We start from the raw sequence: 26,568 nt of genomic DNA, 5'->3' as shown, positions 1-26,568 counted from the left end.
GATCGAAAAATTCTTAACATACATATATGTTTATAAAAAAGAAACCACTAAACTTACAGCTTTAATTTTTTTTTTATTTGATTGAAATTATTATTACAATTTACAAAAAAAATTATTTTTATAGTTTTAATCACTAGTGATGAAATTTTGAACCTTTTTCGGAAACCCTTCCATTAACGTTTTTATAGTGCTTTCTGTCACTTTGCTCGAACATGTAGTCCATCTCCGTTTAAAATCTACCACACTTTTGGACACCTTTTTTGTACTCTTCAATTCTCTTTTAACAAGAGCCCAATATCTCTCCACTGGCCTTAGCTCCGGGCAGTTTGGAGGATTTGCCTCTCTTGGTACAAATACCACATTATTGTTCTTGTACCACTCAAGGGCTTGTTTGCCATAGTGACAGGATGCCAAGTCAGGCCAAAAATAAGTGGACACATTATGAAGTCTTATGAATGGAAGCAGCCTTTTTTGTAAACATTCCTTGATGTAAATTTCGGTATTTATAGAGCCCGTTGTAACAAATGAGTGGCTTCTTTTGCCGCAACTGCATATTGCTTGCCATACCAAGAACTTTCTGGGAAATTTTGTCTGCTTTTGGGTCCTAAACTTTTCTTCAACATTCCCTCGAGCATCAGCAACATAAAATTTTTGACCTGGAAGTTGCGAAAAATCTGCCAGAACATACGTTTCGTCATCCATTATGCAGCAAGAATATTTTTTTATAAAACTTGACTTCAATTTCCGTGCTCTGTTTTTGGCCTCTAAATTTTTAGTAGCGTTCCTGTCAGGAACTTTTTGAGCCTTGTATGTTTTTAAACCTGCATTAGCTTTAACTTTTCGTACCAAATAGTCCGAGCACTGAGCTAACCGGGCTGCTTTCCTACCGGATGTGTTGGGAGCTCTTTTGAAAATGCGTTCTATTTTTTTGGCTTTAGAAACATCATGTGGACCATTCCTTCTACCTGAACCAGGTTTTCTATCAACTGACAAGTTCTCCCGGTACTGTTTAATAACATTGGAAACAGTTTGACGGCAGACCTTTGTATGCTTGGCCAACTTTTTGTAAGACCAAGTTGGGTTTTGTTGAAAATATTTAATAATTTCAGTACGCACTTTTTTCTGGTCACTCATTTTAATCAGATTAACAAAAAAATTAATATAATTGACATTACACATAATAACTGACATGTTTTTCAAAGGTAACTTGATCAAAAAAAAATTCAAATAATACTTGGGTTAAAAAATGTAATGAAAAACGTGTGTTAAGAATTTTTCGATCTCACTCCTTATAAATAAAATAAATAATAAAATATATACAACCATATCCATTTGTACAGTTGTGTTAAAAAAAAATTTAAACTTTTTCATAAAAAAATTAAATAAAATAAATTTAAAATATTCTCACTTAGTTATTAAACATACTAGAGTTCTTTTTATTCACTTTTTTTGCTTCGAAAATATCGATTTTTTTACCAACAAAGCGTCATATGCGGGAAATTTTGCTTTACTTCTTGAATTTGAAAAAAAATGCGACTGAAGCACACCGATTGCTCACCAAAGCTTATGATGAATGTGTTCCACAGGTTTCAACGTGCGAGAGATGATTTGTGCGGTTCAGAAGTGGTGATTTTGACATGGAAGACAAAGATAGCCCAGGCCAGCCAAAAAACTTTGAAAAACAAGAATTGGAGATGAAGATTATTGTAAAACTCAACGGGAGCTTGCTAAATAAGTGGGAAATACTCAAGCAGCAATTTCAAAACGTTTGCCAGCAGGATTCCTCCAAAAGCAGGGAAATTTGGTAACATACGAATTGAAGCTGAGATAGCTTGAAATACGATTTTGAAACGATTTTTTTCGAAATTGTTTAGATTCGTTCTTGGCCTCAAAAGCTGAGCGGTTCATTTTGGGTTCCGAATCTATATGTTGCCAGAAATATGGGAAAAGGTCATAGCTGTGACCAATAACTTTAAAATAAAAGCTAAACATTTAAAAAATCCCGCATTTCTAAGTTATATAACCAATACAAAGAATATAAATTAATACATTCAGTCAGTTGACTCCTGTCAAAATTTGTTTGAGTTTGACAGCCATTCATAGCTACGGTGACCATATTTTTTTCAGCAAAATACAAAACAGGTGAAAATAAAATACACCAACCACCATTTTCTAAATCAGGTTATTTTTAACCGTCAAAATTTCAATTGTCAATAAAGTTTTAATCATTAGTTATTATTGATTGTTAGAAAAATAAAAATGTATTAATTCAATTTAATAAAGTACAAAACGAAAGCAAATAATAAATACAAAAAGACGTAGCAATAAATAAGAAATTTATTTGTACTTTAAAATATTATAATATTTAAAAGAACGTTTTAAAATCCATTTTTAATATTACAAAATCAACATGAAAAAAACTAGTAAAATTAATTTTTAATTCAAAAAAGCACAAGAACAAAAAAAATAAAAATATTTAATTATAATATTTTTCTAAAGAATAAATTTGCTTTATAAGTTTTAATTTTGTTTTAAATATCTTTAAATTCTGTACAATTTTTCTCATAATTTAATGTTGTGATTAAAATTGCTTTAATAGTTTCTATTTTATTTGAGTCTTTTCATTTGTCCAAACATTATTTAAAACGGAAAATACCCTTTCAGTTGAGCATTTGACCCAGGTAAACATAAACAAAATTCTACAATTTTAAGAATATTTTCAAAACCAATACTTTTTTCATGAAAATATTTGATCGTTATTACAAATTCATTAAATAAATTAGACTCATTAATGTTTAATTCTGTACTTTTTTCCATTATAAAAACACAACTTGTTTCAAATTCGTCCCAAGTAGGAACTTCATGAAGAAGAACCCATTTTAATAGTACAACTTCTTGATATGCAACATCCCATTGATTTAAATATTCAATACAATTTGTATAAAAATAAGCCGAGTTTTTTTTTAAATTCATTAACGTCTATTAAATTTTTCTCATGTAAAGCTACGTTTCCGCATACACCGTAATCGGGAACGAAAACGAAATTCCATACATTTGCACCGAAAAAAGTTCGTTTCAGAAATCGGCAACGAAAATTGGGAACGAAACGGCACCGATCAGTATTGAAAAACATGTCATTTGGAGCCGGGACGAAAACAACTTCAAGTAATAGTATAACTATTAGTTAGCACCTAACCAGACTTCGTGTTAATGGGGGTAAGGGTTTAAAAAGTTCTAATATTATTTCAATGGACGGTTTAAGAGTAACCCACCTGGTCTTGCTATATCCAAGTAATTTTTTATATTCTACGTCTACTGTATCACAAATTAATTTAAATTGTTCAACACGAACGGTATATATATAAAAATATGTATAAATTTTGACAACAAAGACAATTGAAGACAATTATTTAATACATGGGCAGCACAATTGACTCCAATAATAACATTTCCAGTAGATGAGTGTACTTTTTTAAAAACATTATTTTGTCCTCGTTTTGCAGCTCCACCAAAGCTACAATTTGTGTTATCTGCACAAATAACAATTATTTTTTTATTTAATTCAAATTTAAGAAGATGATCGCAAATATATATGTTGTTAAAATGCCTGGTAAGTTTTAACGAAATACTGAACAAATACAGAACACTAAATAATATACAGAACATTTTCACGTTTTTTAGCAAAGAATAATTTATACAGAACAGGGCTCTAAAATACAGTACTGTTCTGTATAATACAGAACGTCTGGTCACCGTATTCATAGCAGACTACCTCGTGACTTGAGGAGAAAATCGAAAAAGTGAAATTCGTATGCTTAATTAGCGGAAAAAATCATCACTCAATTAAAGGCTAAATTTGATAAATACTATAAGAACTCTGCACCATCAATTTCAATGGTAAAAAAATGGTTTACTGAATTTCGTTGTGGCCGTACAAGCACGGAAGATGACAAACGTTCTGGACGACCAGTTAAGGTCTCTACAACCGAAACAATTGAACAAATTTACGATATAGTGTTGGCCGATAGAATATTGAAAGTGCGAGAGATTGTGGAAGCCATACACAGAAAAAACTATTTCCTAAACCATTTCAATTCAAATATATATCACATATTGAATTGGTTTCAATTATTTTATAATTGAATCAAGTATTCATGTGCTCAAAATCTAAATTTTCTGATATTTTCTATTGAATTTTGAGTTTTGAATTTGATAATTTTGACAATTGAATATACAGTTTTCGTTATTGGTTGAACTTTAAATACAAAAATTATTGAATAAATTATTTTCGTAATTTTTGTTATTTTTTTGTGTTTTCAATTACGAAAATTATCTATTCAATAATTTTTGTATTTAAAGTTCAACCAATAACGAAAATTGTATATTCAATTGTCAAAATTGTCAAAATTATCAAATTCAAAACTCAAAATTCAATAGAAAATATCAGAAAATTTTGTTTTTGAGCACATGAATACTTGATTCAATTATAAAATAATTGAAACCAGTTCAAAATGTGATAAATGTTTGAATTGAAATATAATTTGTTCTGTGTAGGCATCTCACATGGCTTCATTTGTTTCAATTTTTAATGTTCACTTGGGTATGTGAAAGCTTTCCGCAAGATGGGTGATGTGTTTGCTCACAATTGACCGCAAACGCAATCGTTTGACAACTTCACAGGAGTGTTTGGCGTTGTTCAACCGCTATATGGACGAGTTTTTGCGCCGTTTCTTAGACCAGAGACCAAACAGAAGTGAAAACAGTGGGTTTCTCGGGGGGAGTCGGCGCCAAAAGGATAAAACAATCAATGGCGATGAGGATTTGAAAAAAAATATCTTTTTCACCAGAACACACATGTGCATGAAGTAGGCTACGAATTGCTCCCACATCCGGAAATACCTATTTTGATGAACTCGACAAATCTTATTTTTTGGAAGAGATATACAAATTAAAGAAACGTTTGACAATGTGTATGGAACTCAAAGGATACTATGTTGAAAAATAAAACGATTTATTATCCATAAACTTGGGTTTTATTTAAAAAGTCATGGAGTTATCGACCCGGCTAAAATGTCATTTTTAAAACTAACAGAGTAAGAGAACTATATACCTTTCACCAAATTATACTTTAAAATACAAAATTTTAATATTTTTAGGTAAACAAAATTTAAAAAAAAATTTTCAACATTTAAAAAAAAAAAATTAGAAATATTTTTTTCAAATGCAAATTTTAAATATTTTTAAGTAAACAAATTAGTTTTTTTATTTTTTTTTACAAATTTTTTAAAAAAAAATTTAAGACAAAAAAATTCGGGTTAAAAAATATTTTTTTCCGATTTTGGCCCACTGTAGGTCCAACTTACTATATCCACATATACATATTTGCAATGAACTTTGAAATATCTATCATTATACCCTTCACCATGAGTGGCAAGGGTATATATAAGTTTGTCATTCCGTTTGTAATTTCCACATTTTTCATTTGCGACCCCATAAAGTATATATATTCTGGATCGTTATAGATAGCGGAATCGATATAGCCATGTCCGTCTGTGTGTTGAAATCAACTTTCCGAAGCCCCCAAATAACTTACATACACGATTCATACTTCAATATCTCCAAAATTCTTCCGGCTCGGTCGCTATTTAAAATCGAGAAAATCGGTCCACAAATGGCTGAGATATAAGGAAAAAAACTAGTACAACCTCGATTTTTTACCTATATCTGGATTACTAAGTCATTAATATAGACAATATGGATATCTAATGATAGATATTTCAAAGACCTAGGCAACGCCGTATATAAGACCATATTAAGTTGGACATACAATGGGTCAAAAAAATATTTTTTAACCCGAATTTTTTTTCATCAAAAATTTTTTTTTTGTCATAAATTCTTTTTCCAAAAAAATTAATTAAAGAAGTTTAAAAAAAAAAATTTGAAAAAACTTTTTTTAAAAAAAATTAAAAAACAATTTGAAAAAAAAAATTTAAAACATTATAAAAAAAAAATGTTAAAACACTAAAAAAATTTTGATTTTGTTTAATAAAAATATTTAAAAAAAATAATATTTTTAAGTATAATTTGGTGAAGGGTATATAATTTTCGGCACAGCCAAATATAACTCTCTTACTTGTTAGATATTCATATTGTCTATATTAGTAGTTCAGTTATAGATAATGAAATAGAACAAAAATCGAGGTTGTCCCGGTGTTTTCCTTATATCTCAGCCATTTGTGGGCCGATTTTCTCAATATATTGATGTATCAATCATGTTTGTAAGTTATTTGGGGGATACGGAAAGTTGATTTCAAAATACAGGCATACTTCGTTATCTATAACAATCCAGAATATATATACTTTGCCTCACATTTTGCCCTACATCCCACAATTAAGACTTTTCTTAACTTCATCCCATAGTAGATGTTCCAACAAAATATAAGAAAACCACCGATCCTATTATTTTAAACACTGCTGTACATACATATGTATATAATATAATCGATCATAAAAACTTTGTACATCCAAACGAATATTTGCCAATGAAGGAAAGCAAAAAAAAATAAATTGAAAAAAAGAGCAAATTAGTAATGGTTTAACAACTTATTAACAGACTAATGTGAAAAAATGTTTAAATTTTATACAAGTTGTTCGTTCGTTAAATGAATTAAAAATGAACGATTAACATTTAAGATTATCTAAATTGTAAATTTTTGAACTTTGTATGGCTTCTTGATTTTTGTTTTTTTTTTTATTTTTTCCAAATTTCATTACGAATTCTTTCAACAGCTACATATTTAATTGCTGTCTATCAGACAAAATTTTAAATGTGTAATTAATAGAAAAGCAGACGAAATTTATTTTGAAAATCATTGACTTTTTTTATTTAAACATTTATTAATTAATTACGTTTCGAATGATCATGTTTTAGAATTATACTAAACCAACTCGTCAAACAAAACAATTTGGTTTTTCCCAGATTTTTCAAAACAACAACACGACATTTATTGTATGATAAACAACAACAAAATATATTTAAAATTTACAATTTAGCCGTTAAAATTTAATAATTTAATAATTGTAATAAATGTATTCTGTCAAAATTTTTTTTAAAATTTACAAAAAAAGTATTGACGCAATTGAAAGCGTTTCAGTAAAAAAGTATAAATACTTATGCATTAAAGATATTTAAATCCCTTAAAAAATAGATTTTATTTTAAAGCTACTGTAAAATCCACGCAATACTTCTTAAGTGAATTTAAATGACTGAAATATACGGGCCTGTCACCGAATTCCATTGCGATCGAAAGTGAAATTAATTCCGTAATTAGCTTCTTCACAAAAAGTAAAACGAAAATTTCTTTCGGAATGAAACCACTTTCAGTTTTCAAAGTGGGATTGATATTTGTTTGTATTCATTTGATTTTCTTAAAATTTTAATAAATATCTGCACCAAAAATTCACTTTTGTTTTAATGTAAAAAAGGCTGTCAAATTAAAATCTGAAATACAGAATTATTAAATATTTTTTGAATTAACAAATTACACGGAATCTGAAGAACCTAAAACGAAATCGGTCGGAATAAAAACTACGGAATTGAAACCATTCCGAACGAAATGTGTGACAGGCCTGATAATAATTCTATTACACAGTGCAACACGAAACAAATAACCATATACGGACACCACTACGTGATAAAAGATCAAAAAAAAAAACCAGTGTCTCCCAGTTTTGCCCAAAGTCATGCACTTTTTTAATGGGCCCCCAAAGATTTGGGGCCTCGGTGTAATTTTTGCAAAAAGTGATAATTTTCTCATTTTTTGATTTACTCTCTGAGACAAAGTTGTAGCCCTTGTCATAAAGAACAAAAAAACTTCTTCAGGATCAAAATCGCAAAAAACTTTAAATTCGTTTTTTTCCCCAAAAGCCATGCACTTTTTTAATGGGCCCCCAAAGATTTGGGGACTCGGTGTAATTTTTGCAAAAAAAAGTGATCATTTTCTCAGGCTCATATCTTGCAAACAGTTTGAAATTTTGATTTATTCTCTGAGGCAAAGTTGTAGCCCTTGTCATAAAGAACAAAAACTGTGACCATACACAATCAAAAAAAATTCATCTTTAAGATCAAAATCGCAAAAAACTTAAAAAAAATCGATTTTTTTACCTTTTTCCGCTGTTCAGGTCCATAGGTAGCAAACCGTTCAAAATTCAAGGAAACAATCAACTACAAAAATGTACCTAAGATCTCAATAAACAACTTTCTAGAACATATGAACTTCCTAGGAATGATTCTTAACACCGTTTAGGTAGGTCAATATAAGTTAGTAAGGAAAAACTAAAGGAATTATGTTATATTAAGCCATAAACTATTAAATTATTATAAACTAAAGCATACTTTTAGGCAGCTTTAAAAATAAATTATTTCTAAATTTATTTCGATTTTTTTTGGGATTTTGAACTTGAAGATGAAGTTTTTTTGATTTTATATGTTCACAACTTCTGTTCTTTATAACAAGGACTACAACTTTGCCTCAGAGAGTAAATCAAAATTCCAAACTATTTGCAAAATATGAGCCTGTGAAAATGATAAAATTACACAGAGGTCGCAAATCTTTGGGGGCCCATAAAAAAAGGTGCATGACTTTGGCCAAAACTGGGAGACACGGATCTGTTTTTTTTGGTATTTTATCTTTTCTTATGCACATCAAATTTAAGTTTCCATAAAACCGAACTTATTTTAAACCGAGGTTTCGGTTCCAATCATATTTTTATTGAATTGGAATCATAATATGATAATATCCGCTGGTTAAGGTGGAATCATAATATGGATTTTTTCACCCCCTGGATCCGCTCCTACTATAGTTTATGTTCAAAAAGGTTCTTGTTTTCCATCAGGAGAAGAAATATAACGAAATAATCTAAGCATACACATAAATATTCCAACTTAAGAATTGTTAGCCAATAAATTATTCTACTTTACTTCTTTCTAGCTGATATTCTAGAAGCTACAATTACTCTATCATAAATAAAACAAATCTGTTACTTAAAATTATCAATATTTTGTTGTTGTTAAGGAACTTTAGTTTACAAACTAAACTTTAGTAAATAACTTGTTTTATTTAATAACAATTAGCATATTGAAATAAATATTTAAATAACTTAATTAATACTAAAACCAGACGGAAACGGTATCTATTTTTGTATTAATAGTTAGACTTGCGAGAGGGGCACCAAACATTATTTCCAGATAAATCAAATTACAAATCAAAAATATTTCTCAGGGTAATGCAACATTTCCGTTTGTAATAAATTAAACATTCCTCTTAAACCACTACGAAGAAAACTTCTCAATTAAACGTATGTAAGTAATAATTTTGAGTTTGAAGTCCAAGGAATTTAAGTTTGACGTAAAAGCGCCCATATAACAATAATAACAACGACTGACTGTAATGAAAACTAATAATAATAACAATAATCTCTTGGAATTAAGAGAGTATAGAGGATAATTATGCATTTGTCATGTAAGTAATTGCATACAATGTAAGTATATACTTGGATATCAAGTGATAATAATAATATTAGAATACAATTGTTTGTTTAGATATTAGAGTTTTTAGCAAGAAAACAAATCAATTTTATTTATACGATTTCAATTCCAGTTAATTTTTGAAATTAAATAAAATGAATTGTCTAATAAATGTCATGGTAAAATCATTTAAACAAAAAAACTCAGTTTAAACAGTTAACTTTTGATAGCCTCTGACGTTTTCCACAATAGGGGCATTCATTGAAGACAAAAGTATACAGTAGAATTATTATATGTATTTACATATCGCTCTTTTGCAAAAAGAATGTCTTAACTCAAAAAAAAAAATTCATTTCGAGAAAATAGTAGATATATTAATATATTTCTAATCTGTATTTAATCCAAATTCTTACTTGTAAATTTACGAGAAAACATGCATTTTTGTTTTGAAATAAAAATAATTGACTTTTTTGAAAACTGATAAAACTATAGAACGCCGCATATTTTATATTACTCAGTTCAAAAAACTCTAATTTTGATTTATGACGTTCTTTTAGCAAATGATCGATATTTATCTATGAGGCCAATTTACAAAAAACTTACATCATCAAACAAAAAATTAAACGTCATAATTCAAAAAATCTAATCTACATTGCGTGTCACTTAAATGCAAGATGATTTCAACAAAAATACCCAAATAATAAGATTTTAAATGAATTTTCTATAAATATAAATAGCATTACTGGAAAAAATCTAAGCATACAAAGTGATATTATTAGAGTGCGGTAACGTTTTAGTGAAAGAAGGCAGTTATTGACCATTAAAAGGAGAAATAGGACGAAATAACCAAAGCATACAAACTTAAGTTAACAAAACACTGCGCGAAAAAATCTATACTTTAAAAACATAACGATAAACTGATATATTTAGAGTGGAACATAGTTTAAAAATAGTAAAAAACAAGTAAGAGAGCTATGTTCGGCTGCGCCGAATCTTAGATACCCTTCACCAAATTATAATCTATATATATAAAAATGAAATGGTCCATGTATGTAATGTCATCACGTGAGAACGGCTGGAGCGATTTGGCTGATTTTTATTCGATTCGAAATTTTCAGGAGATGGTTTGTAAAGAAAAAAAATTCAAAAATTCCGGGTAAAACTCGGAAATTCTTTTTTTTTTTTGAGTCCAGTCAACTGTAATAAAAAAAGCTCCCTAAAGTATGCAGTACAAATTTACATATTTTATTTGCAATAAATAAGAACAGGGTGGTGTGCGCGGGTTGGAGAAACTTGAAGAACTAACATTAGTAAATACTACCGGGCGAAGCCGGGGCGATCAACTTGTTTAAAATAAAAATTCTAAAGATTTTCAGGTAAACAAAATTCAAAATTGTTTTTAAAAATTAAAATTTTTTTTTTTAAATTTAAAAAATCTAAATTTTTTAAAAAAAATTGTATTTTTAAATTTATTAAAAAAAAAATATGATAAACAAATTTTTCCCGATTTTGACCCATTGTAGATCCAAATTGCTATAGCCTTTATACATCATTGCAATAGACTTTGAAATATCTATTATTAGATACCCATATAGATATAGATCAAAAATAGGCCAAAAATCGAGGTTGTCCCGGTTTTTTTATTAAATCTCAGCCATTTGTGGGCCGATTTTCTCGATTTTAAATAGCAATCGAACCGGGTCTATACCGGATATATTGATGTATGAATCATCTATGCAAGTTATTTGGGGCTACGGAAAGTTGATTTCAACAAATAGACAGACAGACTGACATGGCTATATCGATTCTGCTATCTATAACGATCCAGAATATATATACTTTGTGGGGTCGCAAATGAAAAATGTAGAAATAACAAACGGAATGACAAACTTGTCTTATTGTCCATTTTGTTTTCTACAGCAATGTTTAGTTTTATATTTTATAATAACATGATTATATCGCTTATGGTTGGCAATGTATTTATCACAATTCTAACTACAACTAAATTATGATACATATAATCATCACATGATCACAAATAGTCAATTACATGGTCATGTGTTTGTGCTACAACCATCATGTTTTTAATCTAAATGGCTTAGGCCCGTTTTCTCAATATATCGACAAACTGCCTGTTACTAAATGTCGACATAAATTTATTAGGCCGATAAACTGTCCAATTTTGTTTTTCTCAATATACCGACAAAAAAGATTATTTTCAGTTGGCAATACCTCTCAAAATAGATGTGAAAGTTGGGAACCCTGCCTTCAATTGACAACATGTTTACATAAATCAGCTGTTTAACGTGGCCATCGACAGCCGGAATCTTTTGAAATATTCATTATCCTCCATGTCTGCCAGGTAGTTAGGCCTGGCATGATAAAATTTTTCAGCATTCACTTGGAACTCATGTTCTTCGTGTTCATCCTCCATCAAATTATTGTTAATTCCTCTATTAAACTTTTTTTTTATAAAATCTATTTAATTTCGTTTACAAAAACAAAAACACAAAACACATACAAACTATGAACAGCAGTCAGCTGATTGAATTTATCTGTAGGATAAATAAATAATTGGCAGATGAGGTGGGGTTAGCTTTGCGACAGAATAGAAGCAAATGAGACATTGAGAAAACCAAATTTCTTTAATCTGCAGTTTTTCGTTGGGAAAAAAGATAATCACCTAATGAGAAAACGGCCCTTAGTCTATTATGGCTGAGCTTTAATTAAAATATTGTTGAACGCAGTCATATTATGATTGTGCTACTCTAATATGATTGTTTTGGTATATCATATAATTATTATTTGTAAATGACGATGTTTATTTTAATGTTAGTGAAGTATAATGCTGCAACCATAATATGTTTATATCAAGTAATAAATTTAAATATAATCATATAACGATTGAGCTGTTAACATAAAATCCAATCATAATATGACGCTGTTCGATTATGGTCAACACAACCAAGTTTTTACTTCGCGTATATAACTCTATATTATCGGAGTTACATAGACAATCACATTGTCAAAAAATTTTGTAAAACAAAAAGTTATGTTCCCATTAAATATCCATTTCCTTACAAGGGAAAGCTATCGTGAAATTCCCCTGAACTTTTCATTCACAATAGTTGATTTTGTTCGTAACAGCTGTTTATTGTTTACAAAATTCCATCTAAAAATTACCCATGTTGGGGAATTTTTTGACGTGAACAAAGTTGATGAACAAAAAATGAGAAAGGGAACATATTTCATGTGAAATATTGATTCGCGATGGGAGTGAATGTATAGGTATAATATTATGGTTATACTGTGGGTATTTTCAAGGTATTTTCAACATGACTTAGAAATTTGGACCGATAATGGCCACATTTTGGAATCATTTTTGATTGTTCCAATTTTTAGTAACAAAAAAAGTAGTTCAACTTAAAAGTTGTTTAAAAATTTTTTTTTCAAATTTTTTTTCAGCTTAGGTCAAGGGTAATAAACCCTATTTTCTGGTGAAGTTATATCGGCTTTTTAACTCGAAACCTTTATAATTGAAACTCCTAACAAACTGCAGCCAACTTAACTCATAATTTTAGAAACTACTGTTGGAAAAATAAATAAAAAAAACAGGAATTTCCGTTTGCTAATTTGGTTTGAAAAGATGGAAACGATACGGTATGCATTTCAGATACTAATTACAAACTATCTGAAATATAAATACATATTGTTGTCGATATTGTTAATTTCTATTACCTGTTTGTTCTATTAACGTCGTATTAAATCGTTTTTATATAAGAGTGGAAATACCAAAACGTAATCGTTTTGTTTTGCCTTTTTTTTTTTTTTTGTTTTGTCTAGATTTATTTTGTTAATACATGTTTAACTATTGTTAAATATACTTAAATACGTATGAAATTCTAACTAACGCCAGCAGCAGCAGCAGGTACGAACAAATAATATGTTTAAATTTTAAACAAAAGCAAAACAAAATTGGCAACAGTAAAAAAAAAACTAACTGACTGACTAACTGTCTGTGTATGAAACAAAAAAAAATATCGCGTGAAATTGTCAAACAGACAATAAGTAGTAGTAGTTTTATACATTTGTATGTAAATACATAGTCAGCCGACACCAAATTGACCATGAAAACATTGAATACACAGAGGTAAAAGGTAAGTCTGATCTCACTGTAAACGTAAGTAAACAATGATCGTTAAGTATCCTACATTATTTGACAAGACTCTTCGTTATTTTGTTAGCAAATGTATGACATTTTACATGTCCGAAATGATGCTTGAACGCTATAAAAGGAAATCATTTTTGCACCGAATCATTACTTGCGATCCATTACGATAACCCGAAGCGTAAGAGATCGTATGTGAAGCCCGACCAACCAGCCGAATCGACATTAAATAAACATTCCCATGACAGCCGGTTCACTCGGCCAAGGGCAGTCAACTCAGCAATCACTGCTGCTACAACAACAACAATATTAAATCCAAATATCCATGGCGCTAAGGTAATGCTCTGTATTTGGTGGGAGCAAAGGTGTTCTAACTATTTTGAGCTGCTGAAAGCTGGCCCGACCATCACAGTGAACTTGTACCGAACGCAACTGATTCGTTTGAAGCAAGTATTGGCAGAAAAATGGCCAGAATATGCGGCCAGACATGACATGATTCCATTACGACAACGCTCGGCCACATGTTGCACTACCTGTTAAAACTATTTAGAATGAAGTGATTGGGAAGTTTTTCTTCGCCCGCCTTATATTCCAGACCTTGCCCCTTCCGATTACTATTTGTTTCAATGGATGTAGAACGCTCTCTCCTTGGATACGCTTCACATTGAAATAGAAATGTTCACTTTTTAATAGAAATGTCCACAATACCTACTATCAAAGGTAGAGTACCCGAATAAACCGCAAATTTACAGATTAATAAACACAACCAATTTAATATTCAGCATTAATAACAATTGTATAGACATTTTACATATTATCCGTTTGTTGTTTTTCTGTTTTTGTTTTTGCTGCAAAAAGAGTGTAATTTATACAGTTAATGAGAGTTGTTTTGTTTTTTTTTTTGTTGTTATTAGGGAGGAGTGTAACGTTTATTGACAGCACGCAAGTTACATGCATGTTAGGTGGATGACGGGAGCGGCAGAAGGAATTAATATATTGCAGTTATTACTGTATAATATTGTAAAAATCCTAAGGTTCTGAAATCTTTCCATTATTACAAAACATATTTACCATAATTCTTCATAAATTGCAGCTCTGACGGTCATCTAGCTGAGATGACGTCAATCGAGCAATAACTGATCATGTGCATTAATACGAATACGAAGATCGAAATTTCATTAGAAACTATTTACGATTACTATAAACGATTTCTGCTTATTTTTCTGAACTGAGTCACTTCCTAGATGTATCACAACTATATTCTATGTTCTTTTTTAACTTTGCCTGGCAGCACATACAACACAAATTCGTCATTTTAGTGAATATTTTTATGGAATAAATCCTACTAAGAAAAAACACTGAATGTTAAAGTGGAAATTTTGTTATTTCATAAGACTTAAATGGTGTTAGTCGGCACTTTATAATTCTGCTGGCCAGCATCCTTTTTAACATTTCTAATATATGTATAGCTTTCTATTTGACTTTTCATGTATATCGATCAATCTTACGATCGGAAAATCTTTTTTTCCTACCACTTAAAGAAAAAAGATTGTTGTTGTGATCATAATCGAACACCGTCATATGAATTTTATGTTTGCTGTGGTTCTTGTATGAACATAACATAGGCACGAATTCAGGTCAACCATTTGGGGGTGGAAATAAAGTAATATTTATTTAACATTATCTTTTTCTTCCTTTTTTTCATTACGTTTTTGATTTGCGACCCCACAAAATTTATTGTATTACAATTTTTGTCACTAATAAATTTAATAAAAAAAAATTTAATTTTGTTTACCTAAAAATATTTAAAATTTGTTTTTTAAAGCATAATTTGGAGAGGGTATTTAAGATCCGGCACAGCCGAATATAGCTCTCTTACGTGTTTATATTAAAACTTTTTGTTTTTGGGGGAATTTCTTCCCCCTCCCCCAGATATAACATTACTAATATAAGATTGTATTATAAAATATCATAATATGATTAATAAGCGATTAAATTATGAGTATTATTAAGTATACTCGTAATTTAATACCTCGTTAATCATATTATGGTTCAACAATCACATTCACCCCTATCGGCAATAACATGTGAAATTTTGTTCCCATGAAATATTCATTTCCCTCGAAGGGAAAATTGCTATCGGGAATATCATGATGAACTTACATTCACAATAGTTGATTTTGTTCGTAACAGCTGTTTATTGTTTACAAAATTCCATCTAAATATTTCACAACAAGGGGAATTTTTTTCACGTGAACAAAGTTGATGAACGAAAAAAGGAAAAGGGAAAATATTTCATGTGAAATGTTGATTCGCGATAGGGGTGATTATAATTGTAGCACAACCATGACAAGACTATGTTCAACCACATTACGATTACATGTGAATCATAATAGGGGTTGTCATAGAATCCAATCATTTGCGGAATCGGTTTTGAAAACGACAGAAAAAGGACATTGGTCTCTTGAAATTGTAAATTATCGGTTCTATATTCGATCTAGAATAAAATTCATTATCGATTAAACAAAAAATTACATTGGATTTCATAAGTCAAATGTACCTATTTTGTCGATTTCAAAACCGATTCCGACAATTGTTGGATAATATGACAACCCCGAATATAGTTGTAAAAACCTATGATAATCATATTATGATTGTAGCTCAATCATATTATGTTTGAAACCAACCATATTATGATTCTAGCTAAATTTTAACGTGATTATGTTTAAACCTAATAAATTATATGGCCATATTCAGCTTGCGGTTACATGACCATAGCATTTGTGGTCATGTTATGATTATAAATATAACAATAATTTATTTAGCTAGATCGTTAAAAAATCAATGATATTGCCAAACATATAGCGACAATCATATTAACCAACAACATTACTGTAGAAAACATGTTATTAATGAAACAAAATGTATTTAACCATAATTTATGATTGTGTAGAATATAGCGGAACATACAGAACAAATGATATTGATCATAATAATTAATTGAGTTTGTTGTCAAGACAAAGTTGACTGAGTGGAAGCACTAACAATTTTGTCATAGCGATATAATAACTCTAATAAATGGAGACCATAACCGATAAGTTTTTTTAAAAGACAGAATTAAATAAGTGAAATTCAACATTAAAGCTAAGTGAAAATAAAACATTTCTTCTATTTTAAGAAATGAAACAGACTTCCATCAATATAAAACATTTTCTGCAGCTTTATTGTTTGACACTTTTAAATATTTCTTATTGATTCATATTTTCACAATAATTTAACAATTTCTATAATTTTGCATAGACTTTTGACGTGACTCTCGTATGTACTTAAAATTAATGTAGTAGTTACATTTCTATCAAAATTTAATTTTAATAATTAGAAAATTGTTTGCTTTGTAACAATAAGATTGACCCTTTTTGAAAGAGTTGCCAAAAATTTATATAATTTTGGGATTCAATAATAATTTCAAAAAATTATACACAAAAAATAACAATTATATAGAGGAAATAAACTACAATATTTTAATAATAAACATTAAAACTAAAGAGATAAATTAGAAAAAGACCTTCAGCCTAACTACGAAACCTTAAAATCGATTTTAAGTCCATAAAGTTGACTATTATTTTAAATTTCGTACCATAAAACAAATTTCAAATATAATTTAAAATGTTTTTTTATTATTTAAAAAAAAACTTTTTGTTTTGAACTTTTATGTACAATTTGTTTTTATAATTTTTTGAAATTTCTTCTGTTTATTTACATTCAATGAAAAATATTTTCAATTATTTGTATGTATATGTTGGAAAAAGTTTTGAAGCTTTTTTCAAATAGAAACAAACAGCCTAACTACAAAAGCCATAAAGTCGACTTTAAGTCAATAAAGTTGACTATTATTTTAAATTTCGTACCATAAAACTAATTTAAAATTTCTTTCATAGTTAGGGCCCTTAAATATTTAATTGTTGTTGTAAATGTTTTATGAGTAGAAATCAAATGAAATTTTAAAAAATGTATGTAAACATTGAAGGTAAATTTATGCTGAGTTTTTAAAATACACATCTCTGGAAACTTATTATCTTAATAGTTTCACAATTATCCATGCTGTTGGCAACTCTAGAGCATGATTAATGAAAATTAAATATTTCCCCACAATTAAATAATGAATAATCAAACGAACGGCCTTTAATGAAGGCAAACACACAAACACAATCATTATAAACTTACAGACATTCTAACGTTCATTCATACATAAATATTGTTTTGTAGAAGCAGAGAGACACAAATGAAATAAAATCTAATTCAAATATTGTCGTCACTAATAACAATTCATGTGTCCATTTATTACTACATACATATATATAGTATGTAAGAATTATTCTATTATAAATATGAATATGTATGTACAGACAAACAAACTAACAATCATACAATAATAATTTATTCATACCACCATTGTCAAATTCTATAGAAAGAAATTACAAACTTACAGTTTACAGTTTACAAAACATGTATGTATGTATGAATATACCCAACAAACATAAATAAACTGCTTGCAACATTCAACTTGTTTATAAACATTTCCATCAGTAGAAACTTCTATTTATCAGCACGCAGTTATTAACATTGTTTGTAAGTATGGCAACATTCAACATTAAAGCTGCTAAAATTAACATTGAAGCTGCTAAAAGCTCTAGAAATAGAAAGTTCTAGTTTTGTCCGTTAAGACAGTTCATGAAGCTACTAGAAGATGGCGGTGTTTATAAATAGTGGCAGCGGTTGCAGACAGTAGTTTAGTCGATCATATTATAAAGAGTGTAATAAAAGAGTGTGTATTTAAATAATGTGATTAACTATTTAAATTGTTGTCTAAATTTTAATAAACAAAGAGATGTTGCAATGTTAAACTAATAAACTGCTTTATTTCCCATCAAAAGAATACGGTATTAGCCAAATTTGAAATTATCTATTCAAATATCTAATTTGATTTGTACTTCGATGGAAATGCCCTTGAAATAATGTTCATATGATATATAATGAGTGACAATACAATGGAAACTTTTACAAATATTCAGTTAATAGATCACAATCCAAAAAAAATTCTTAACATTTTTTTTTTAAATAAGAACATAATTAAGGATTTTATAGATGGCATTACAGAGTATTAATAATTCTTCCGGCTCGGTTGCTATTTAAAAATGACAAAATCGGCCGATTTTTGATCTACATACATATATATATCATACATACAGTATTGGCCATAACTAAAGCACCCCCTCAATGAATTTTTTCAAATCATAATTTTTTTGATAAAAACGTCTTTTTTGGGATGTATTTTGTATATATTTTATTAACTAATATTGTTAATGTTCATTTAATATTTATTTAATAAAAGATAATTTTATTAAATATTAATTTAAAATGATAAATCATATTAAAACTCAAAACGCATCGGACAAAACAAAAGCACCCTCTTATAAGATGTTTAAAAATTTGACTCGGTACTGCATATTTGCAATGTGAGTTATCGGGAATCACAATGAATGGACTTAAAAATTCCAAAAGATAAAAATATAGGAAGACGTAGTGTGCAAAATTTAAGTTTTATACAGTTTATTGTGAAAAAAAAAACAATTACAAGGAACAAGTACTCCAGTAAATTAAAAAGTAAAGTTATTGAAGACTGGAAGATCAGTTATTTCCAGGCTCATTTCAAAATTTTTTAAGACTGGTCGAAAATCTCCGGTGCATTCTGGAGGTCGTTCGCGAAAAAAAAACACGATATTATGATTCCTTGATTAAAAGAGCAATACAAAAAGATCCTGCAGCATCAGCTATTCAAGTACGAACTAGTTTAGGATTATGCGTTAGCGAAAGAACAATCCGTAGAAGAGTAATAGAAGCCCGATTATTCAGCTGACGACCAGCAAAAAAACATTTCTATCAGCTAAGAACAAGAAAGCTAGACTGAAATTTGCCAAAGCCCACATCGACTGGAGTGTCCAAAAATTAAAGACAGTACTGTTTCCTACCGAATCCAAATACAACTTAAAAAGTTCCGCTGGAATAAGGCGTGTACGCAGACCAAAAGGAGGAAGACTGAATCCTAAGTATTGTAAAGGAACAATTAAACATGGAGGAGGTAATGTAATGGTCTGGGGTTGCTCAAGGATTTGGGCCAAATCATAAAATTTATGGGATTATGGATCGGTTCATGTACCGTGATGTATTGAAAGCTGTAATGTTGCCTTATGCCAGTGAAGAGATGCCATTTATAGGGAGCTTCCAACAGGATAACGATTCTAAGCACCCCTCCAAAGTCTGTAAGACTTGGCTAGACAGCAATAAGATTCAAGTTTTTCATTGGCCTGGTCAATCTCCCGATTAATATGAAAATAAGTCGTGAAAATTGATGAAATAAGGATCGGAAATATTCACGATTTATTTCATGCCGTTAAAATAGCCTGGGAAGGAATATCGAAAAACGCCATAAAAACATATTATCTTCTATGCCAAGAGATGTTCTTGTGCCATCCAAATTAACTAAATTTTTTTTTATAGTATATCCTTGAAGGGGTGCTTTAGTTTTGTCCGTTTCATTTTCTACCTTAAAATATTTTTTGATTTTAAGTTACCTCTTATAGAAAGGTTAACTTTGAAAGTATTTGTTTATCAATAGTAAACATATTAACAAATGAAAATAATACATAATATATATTTAAAACTTTGATTTTATACAAAAAAATATCATATGAAAAAAATTCATTGAGGGGGTGCTTTAGTTATGGCCAATACTGTATATGTATATCTTGATTACTAAGTCATTAGACAATATGGATATAAGACCAAAGTAAGTTGGACCTACAATTAGTCAAAATCGGGAAAAATTTTTACCTCGAATTTTTTTCACAAATAAATCAAAAAAAAAAATTTAATTAAAAAAATATTTTGCCGTAAAATTTTCGGTACATAATAAATTTAAAAAAATTTGGAATTTTTTTTTCAAAATATACGCCATCTATTATTAAACCCAAATTTTCAAGTCATACGCCGAATAATTTAATTAATTTATTAAATTAATACTCGACGTATTATGTATTTTGAAACATAAACATATTTAGTGTTTGCTGGGTAATAACTACTCGCATACACTTGTAAAATCAGTCACGAGATTTAAGCAACAACACAATGTGTAGAGTGTGTGTGTTTATAATTTATACACGGCAAAAAACAATTACACTAATAATACATACTTGCATATAACACAACAATAACAACAACAGTAGCAGCAGCAACAATGCGAATTTGTATATTGCCACTCATACACCCAGAGAAAAGGTCAACAACTGTTAAATAACATTAAATGACGAGAACATTCTGTGCTTTTATGTAGTCTCCATCTCCAGTGCTGCCATATGTATATTTGTTTTTTGGAAAAATCTTATAATTTCATTTGAAAGTTAATTTTTCAATTAATCATAACTAGGGTACCTAATCGGCAATAAATTTCCGGGGAAAAATTATTTTTTTTTGGTCCATAGATTATTAGATCAACAATATCAAGAAGAATTGATGATTCACTACAGTAATTATTTGTTTTAATTTAATTCCATTACAATTATTTTGACAGCAACTGTATTGATAGAATTTCCTCTAGACACAAACATTTTAATTCCCTATAAATCATGACATTATGATCAATTTATTGAACAGCAGCAGCAAGTAAAAAGTGTTTGTTTGCACACTTGTTTTAAAAAACGACTTTTTATGCAAATTTAACTAATTAATTTTAGAAAATTTCCCATTATGTAAATGTGTTGTGGTTTTATTTGAGTTTTTTTTTTTTGCTTTAAACTAAATCATTTATTTTTAAGGGATTTTTTTAGAAACAGTTTTATTTTTTTTCTAATTTCTAAATCCTTAATAATCTCTTAATGCTTATTAGAAACTTCTTCTCTTTTGGTGAATTAAAGATTTTGAGTTTTTAATTAATTGTGATAAGAAATGAAATTTGTTTTGTAAAAAGTTATTTAGTTAGGGGTAAATAAATATTAATACCAAAAGTACTTTATTTAATTAAAAACAATTTATATTTATTGTATGTATATGGAACAAGTGTAAACAGCAGAAAAACATGGTGTATATTATGGTCGTGTGTAAACACCTCTTGTACACTTAAAGAAAAAAAATAGCAAAAATCGATTGTTAGCCAAAAAAAAAGTATTTTTAATGAAAGGGTGCAAATCATTTATTAAAATTAGTGCCAATTTTGTCTGGGTTTAAGTGTTATTTTTTTTTGTTTCAAAAAGTCTTGCTTTTATTTGTCTCTTGCTTTTTTTTCTCAACGATTAACGCTTTTTGTTTAAAATAAATTAATTAATGAATGCGTTCGTTGGTTCGTTCATTTGCTAAATGTAGCCGAATACTAAATAAGATAAATGTTTGTTTGCTTATTTGTGGAGGGGTGAATGAACTTATTCCATTAGTAATATTATGTAGCTAGATGAATTTTATATTAAAATTAAATAAAACGTAGAAATAACACAATTGGTTTCTTTCTTATCAGTAATTGTTTAAATTAGGGCGGGCTTAGGACAAAATATGAAAAAAGAAAGTTATGTAAAAATGTATTTGATGTACAAAAAAGTCAAATGAGAAACAGATGTATAAAAACGAACTTTTGATATTCTTAGGGTAAAAATTTAATATTTTACTTTCTATTTCCGCAATAAGTTTTAGAATTCATATTATTGATATTATTTAAAGTATAATTAATTTGAAAAATTTAATTTTTCCAAAAAATATGTTTTTGTTAAAAACAATTTCATTGAAATCCCAACAATTTTAAATAAAATATATAAAAACATAAGAAATAAATAAGTAAACATATCATGCAAATATAGTAGAGTAGAAATCAATGATTTTGTTCTAATATTCGTTGACAGAAGAACAAATGATCATATTTATTTGCCCTCAAGAGAAAATATAAATAATTTAAGAGCATATAAAGAATTCTCTTTAAAATTTAAAAGAGTATTGAGGCAAAAGCAATTATTTTGTGTTTTGTTATCAGTGTTACCAATGTAGTGGATATGGAATTTTTTTTGGAATCTATTTTTGAATGAAACTGGTCGTATTGGGAAAACAATGGACACTTAATTTAATTTTTACAATAATTTACTGACTCAATATGTAGCGGACGATATCAAACTAAGACCAGCCTCAATTGCTCAGATTATTGATAATCTAACCCGAGTAGTCAATGTTAGGAATTTCTAAAACTCTGTTGGTATTAAATTTTCTTATCTTGGATTAGTTTTACGATGTGTTCTTCTCAGAGGTTAAGGTTAAACAGTACGAGTCTCACGATTTTTTTTTTTTAATTTTCGAGACTGCAGCTTTTAAAACATTTTTTATTTTGGTTTTTAATAAAAAGAAAAAGAAATAAAAAAAAGAATTTTTAATTTGTTAAGTTGATTGTGTTGATGAGTGTCGATTAAGAACAAATGTGCGACGACAAGGGCCATTTGTTCCAATTATGATTGTGGCAATATTGATTTTACACGATATTACACATGAATGATTAAGAAACGTTGTTGCAGTGATCATAAATCCCTGTCTGATCGGTGTACATCTAAGTAGGTTATACGACTTCGACAAATGTTGCCATGATGAAGCAGTAAATAATTATATACCGTATCTGCTCTGTCAACGTTTCTCCAATTTTTTATCCATTCCAAAAAAATAAATTTGTCTAGGTCATCAAAATAGTATGAGATGATCTCATCGTTGGAGCCTAATCTTTTTCCGTCGAGACATTTCTTCAGCTTTGGAAACAAGATAAAGTTACTCGGAACTAAATCCGGAGAATAGGGCAGAAGAGGAAGAATTTCGTAGACAAATTTTTTCCATGGAAACTGCACAAGTGTCTACCTTTATGAGCAACGGATTGTTAGCAAACGCGACATCTAATTTGCGAAAAATTCAAAACTGAAAATACTGAGCTATGTGAGATGCCTATGGCTTCCACAATCTTTCGTACTTTCAATCTCCGATCGGCCAACACCATATCGTGATTTTTTACAATTGTTTCGGGTGTAGAGACCTCAACTGGGCATCCAGAACATTCGGCATCTTCCATGCTTGTACGAACACAATAAAATTCAGTAAACTACTTTTTTACCATTGAAATTAATGGTGCACAGTTCTCATAGTGTTTATCAAGCTTAGCCTTTATATGTCGCGGATTTATTGATCGCCCTCGTACATATATTCAGACACGGAAATGTATGGTAAAATTCATATAGTTTTCAAAAAAGTTTTTATTGTATTGAAGACCAATTTAAAATATAAGTTACATGAGCTAAATATCAAAATTTGTAAAAACATGGAGATCAAAAATATTTCTTTGATTTTTGTTAAAGTGTTTGTTAATAATATTATTGGCAAGATTCACCTCGCGTTTTCCTTCACATTACATAGGTTTAACAGAAATTTAGGCAATGGAAGGTTTTTATTTGGGAATATTAAGCAATAAGTTGTGGCAACTCTGATATACATATTCGAAAAACAAATCAAATACAATCATTTATTTTTTAACGCAAACACAATTTTAAAAATAATTCTGTTAAACTTTTTAAAAAAAAAAATATGTATGTATGTGTAAATTTGTTTTTTACGGCCAAACAAAACAATAAAATTTAAATTAACCTAAATGAATACAAAGTTTGTTATTACAAACCTAGTCAAAAAAATGTTCAATGAATAACAATAAATAAAATTCGAAATAAAAAGAGACAAACAAACAAACCTGTTCCACGAGCAATGTAAGTCCCAGCCATGCTAGATGATGATGTGGAAGAACTGGAACCAGCTCCAGTTCCACTTGTTTTAGTAAATTTCAGTAGCATATTTTACACACACACACACCACACACTTTTGATGAAGTTTATTAATTTTTATTATTAAAGATTTCACTTTATTAAACACGTTTTTATAAAATTTTCTTTCAATTAATTTTTAGGATTTTTTACTTATTAATTGAAAAGGTATCTAGTATATATTGGTTGGTATTTCCTTGTTACTTTTATTAGCAAAAAAAAAGAAAAATATATGGAAGAGTAAAAATGATGAAAGAAAAACTGTTGCTATTTTTAGACGTAAAAAAAGCTGAACTAAAGCAACAACAACGGTACAAAAAAATCTCGTTTAGGAATTTATTTTTCTTCGCTTTTCACCGTAGTATACACATATCCACTCACTCAATGATAATTTCCATATAAAGAACAAATAAAATATAATAAAAGTAAAATGAAAATGAGAATTTGCAAAGAAGTATTGTTGTAGCTAGCACCCAACAACAATTTTGTTGAAAATGTGCTTCTTCTGTATTACGAGTCTGTCTTCTTCTTACTTATTTTTCCTTTTTGACTTCCTTGTTATGTATTTGTTTTTTTATTTGTATTTATTTTTTTTAATTAAATATGTATGTATATACACACGTTCATACATTCATCTATAATTTATTGTACAACAACATAAAGGTAAACGATTTTACTACACATTCGTACGTCACAATAGCTAGCACTCGCACGTCTTTTATTATTTTCTGAGGTTCTCGTTTTTCTTCATACATGTTCTACACAATCAATCAATTGTTTACTTCAATATTTTTTTGTTATTAATTGATTTTCTTTTATACATATTACGGCTATTATTATTATCAAATCACTTTATTATATTAAGATAATTTTTGTTCACTTGTCTTCGTTTCTTTATTGCTGTTTTTCTTCTTTTTTACTTTGCTTGTATTAGATTTTTATTACTGACAAACAACCATCAATTTTTTGTTGTTAATTTGTTTATAGTATTTTGTTTATTTCTTATATATCTTTTTTGTTTTCTTAAGTACGTATATTATATAACACGTTTATAGAAATATTTGTCAATTTGATTAGTTTTAAATAACAAAGATTTTATAATTTTGTAATTAAGTTTTACAATTTGCGTTTTATCTCTCACTTTTACAACATTCAACTGGTTTCTTTCAATTTTTTCTTCCTTCATGCTTCCATTTACCGTTGCCAACTTTTCTCGAAAAATCCCGTCAAATTGTACTACAAAAAAAACGCTAGAAATGTCAAAAATTAACCCATTAATTCCCAAACTAAAATTATCTTGTATAGTTTTTACAAATTATGGTATTAATAAGAAATCGATATACATACATAAGTTTTTACAAAAAATATAACTTTATTATTAATTTAAAACGAATCATAGACAAAATTACAAACAAAAATTAAAAACATAATAGTTTCACATACAAAAAAATGTTCAGTAAATGGTTAACTAACTTATGTTTCAACACATTTTTCTGACAACGTTGTAAGACCTGACAACCGTGTATTATTAGCTAAACTAACATAATTGAAATGGAAATTCCTTTTTTACAAAAAAAGTTGTAAGTAGCGACGCAAACCGAAATCATAACGATGGAAATTAAAATCATATCGATACAAATCGAAATCATATCTATGCAAATCGGAATCATAATGACGTAAATCTGGGTATTTGTGTATATAAATGACAAACCTCTAACGCCCGTCTTCACATAACATAAGATTAGAAATTTTTATGTTCGCAACTGTCATATTATATTGCTTACATACAAATTTTACTTGAGACATAACATATAAATGGTACTAAACATTTATTTCCAATAAATAATGTTAAAATTTGTATCTATGTAATAATTCTATACTTTCTTTTAAAATAGTGTTTAAAATTTTTAAAATCAAAACAGAACAAAAGTAATAATGTAAAAAAGTTATGCTTCACTAAAACGAAGTGACCGAAAAAAACTAAAAGTATTTCCATA

At 28.7% G+C, this 26,568-nt stretch overlaps 1 protein-coding gene across 2 annotated transcripts in view; it reads right to left on the bottom strand.

Moving 5' to 3' along the window:
• The window catches only part of NFAT (NFAT nuclear factor), a 127,337-nt gene extending 102,640 nt beyond the window's left edge, over window positions 1-24,697 (bottom strand). The window contains exon 1 of one of the 2 annotated variants that reach the window (XM_065509920.1): window positions 24,502-24,697. In XM_065509920.1, coding sequence (XP_065365992.1) covers window positions 24,502-24,601 — 100 coding nt within the window. In that variant the 5' untranslated portion in view covers window positions 24,602-24,697. The remainder of the gene's footprint in view (window positions 1-24,501) is intronic. The other variant, XM_065509922.1, reaches the window with a different exon arrangement.
• Between the last annotated feature and the right edge of the window lie 1,871 nt (window positions 24,698-26,568).

Source organism: Calliphora vicina, chromosome 4, assembly GCF_958450345.1.
Source record: "Calliphora vicina chromosome 4, idCalVici1.1, whole genome shotgun sequence".
Lineage (NCBI taxonomy): Eukaryota > Metazoa > Arthropoda > Insecta > Diptera > Calliphoridae > Calliphora > Calliphora vicina.
Note: the sequence above shows the minus strand (reverse complement) of the source record. Positions and strands in the feature narration are given on the sequence as shown.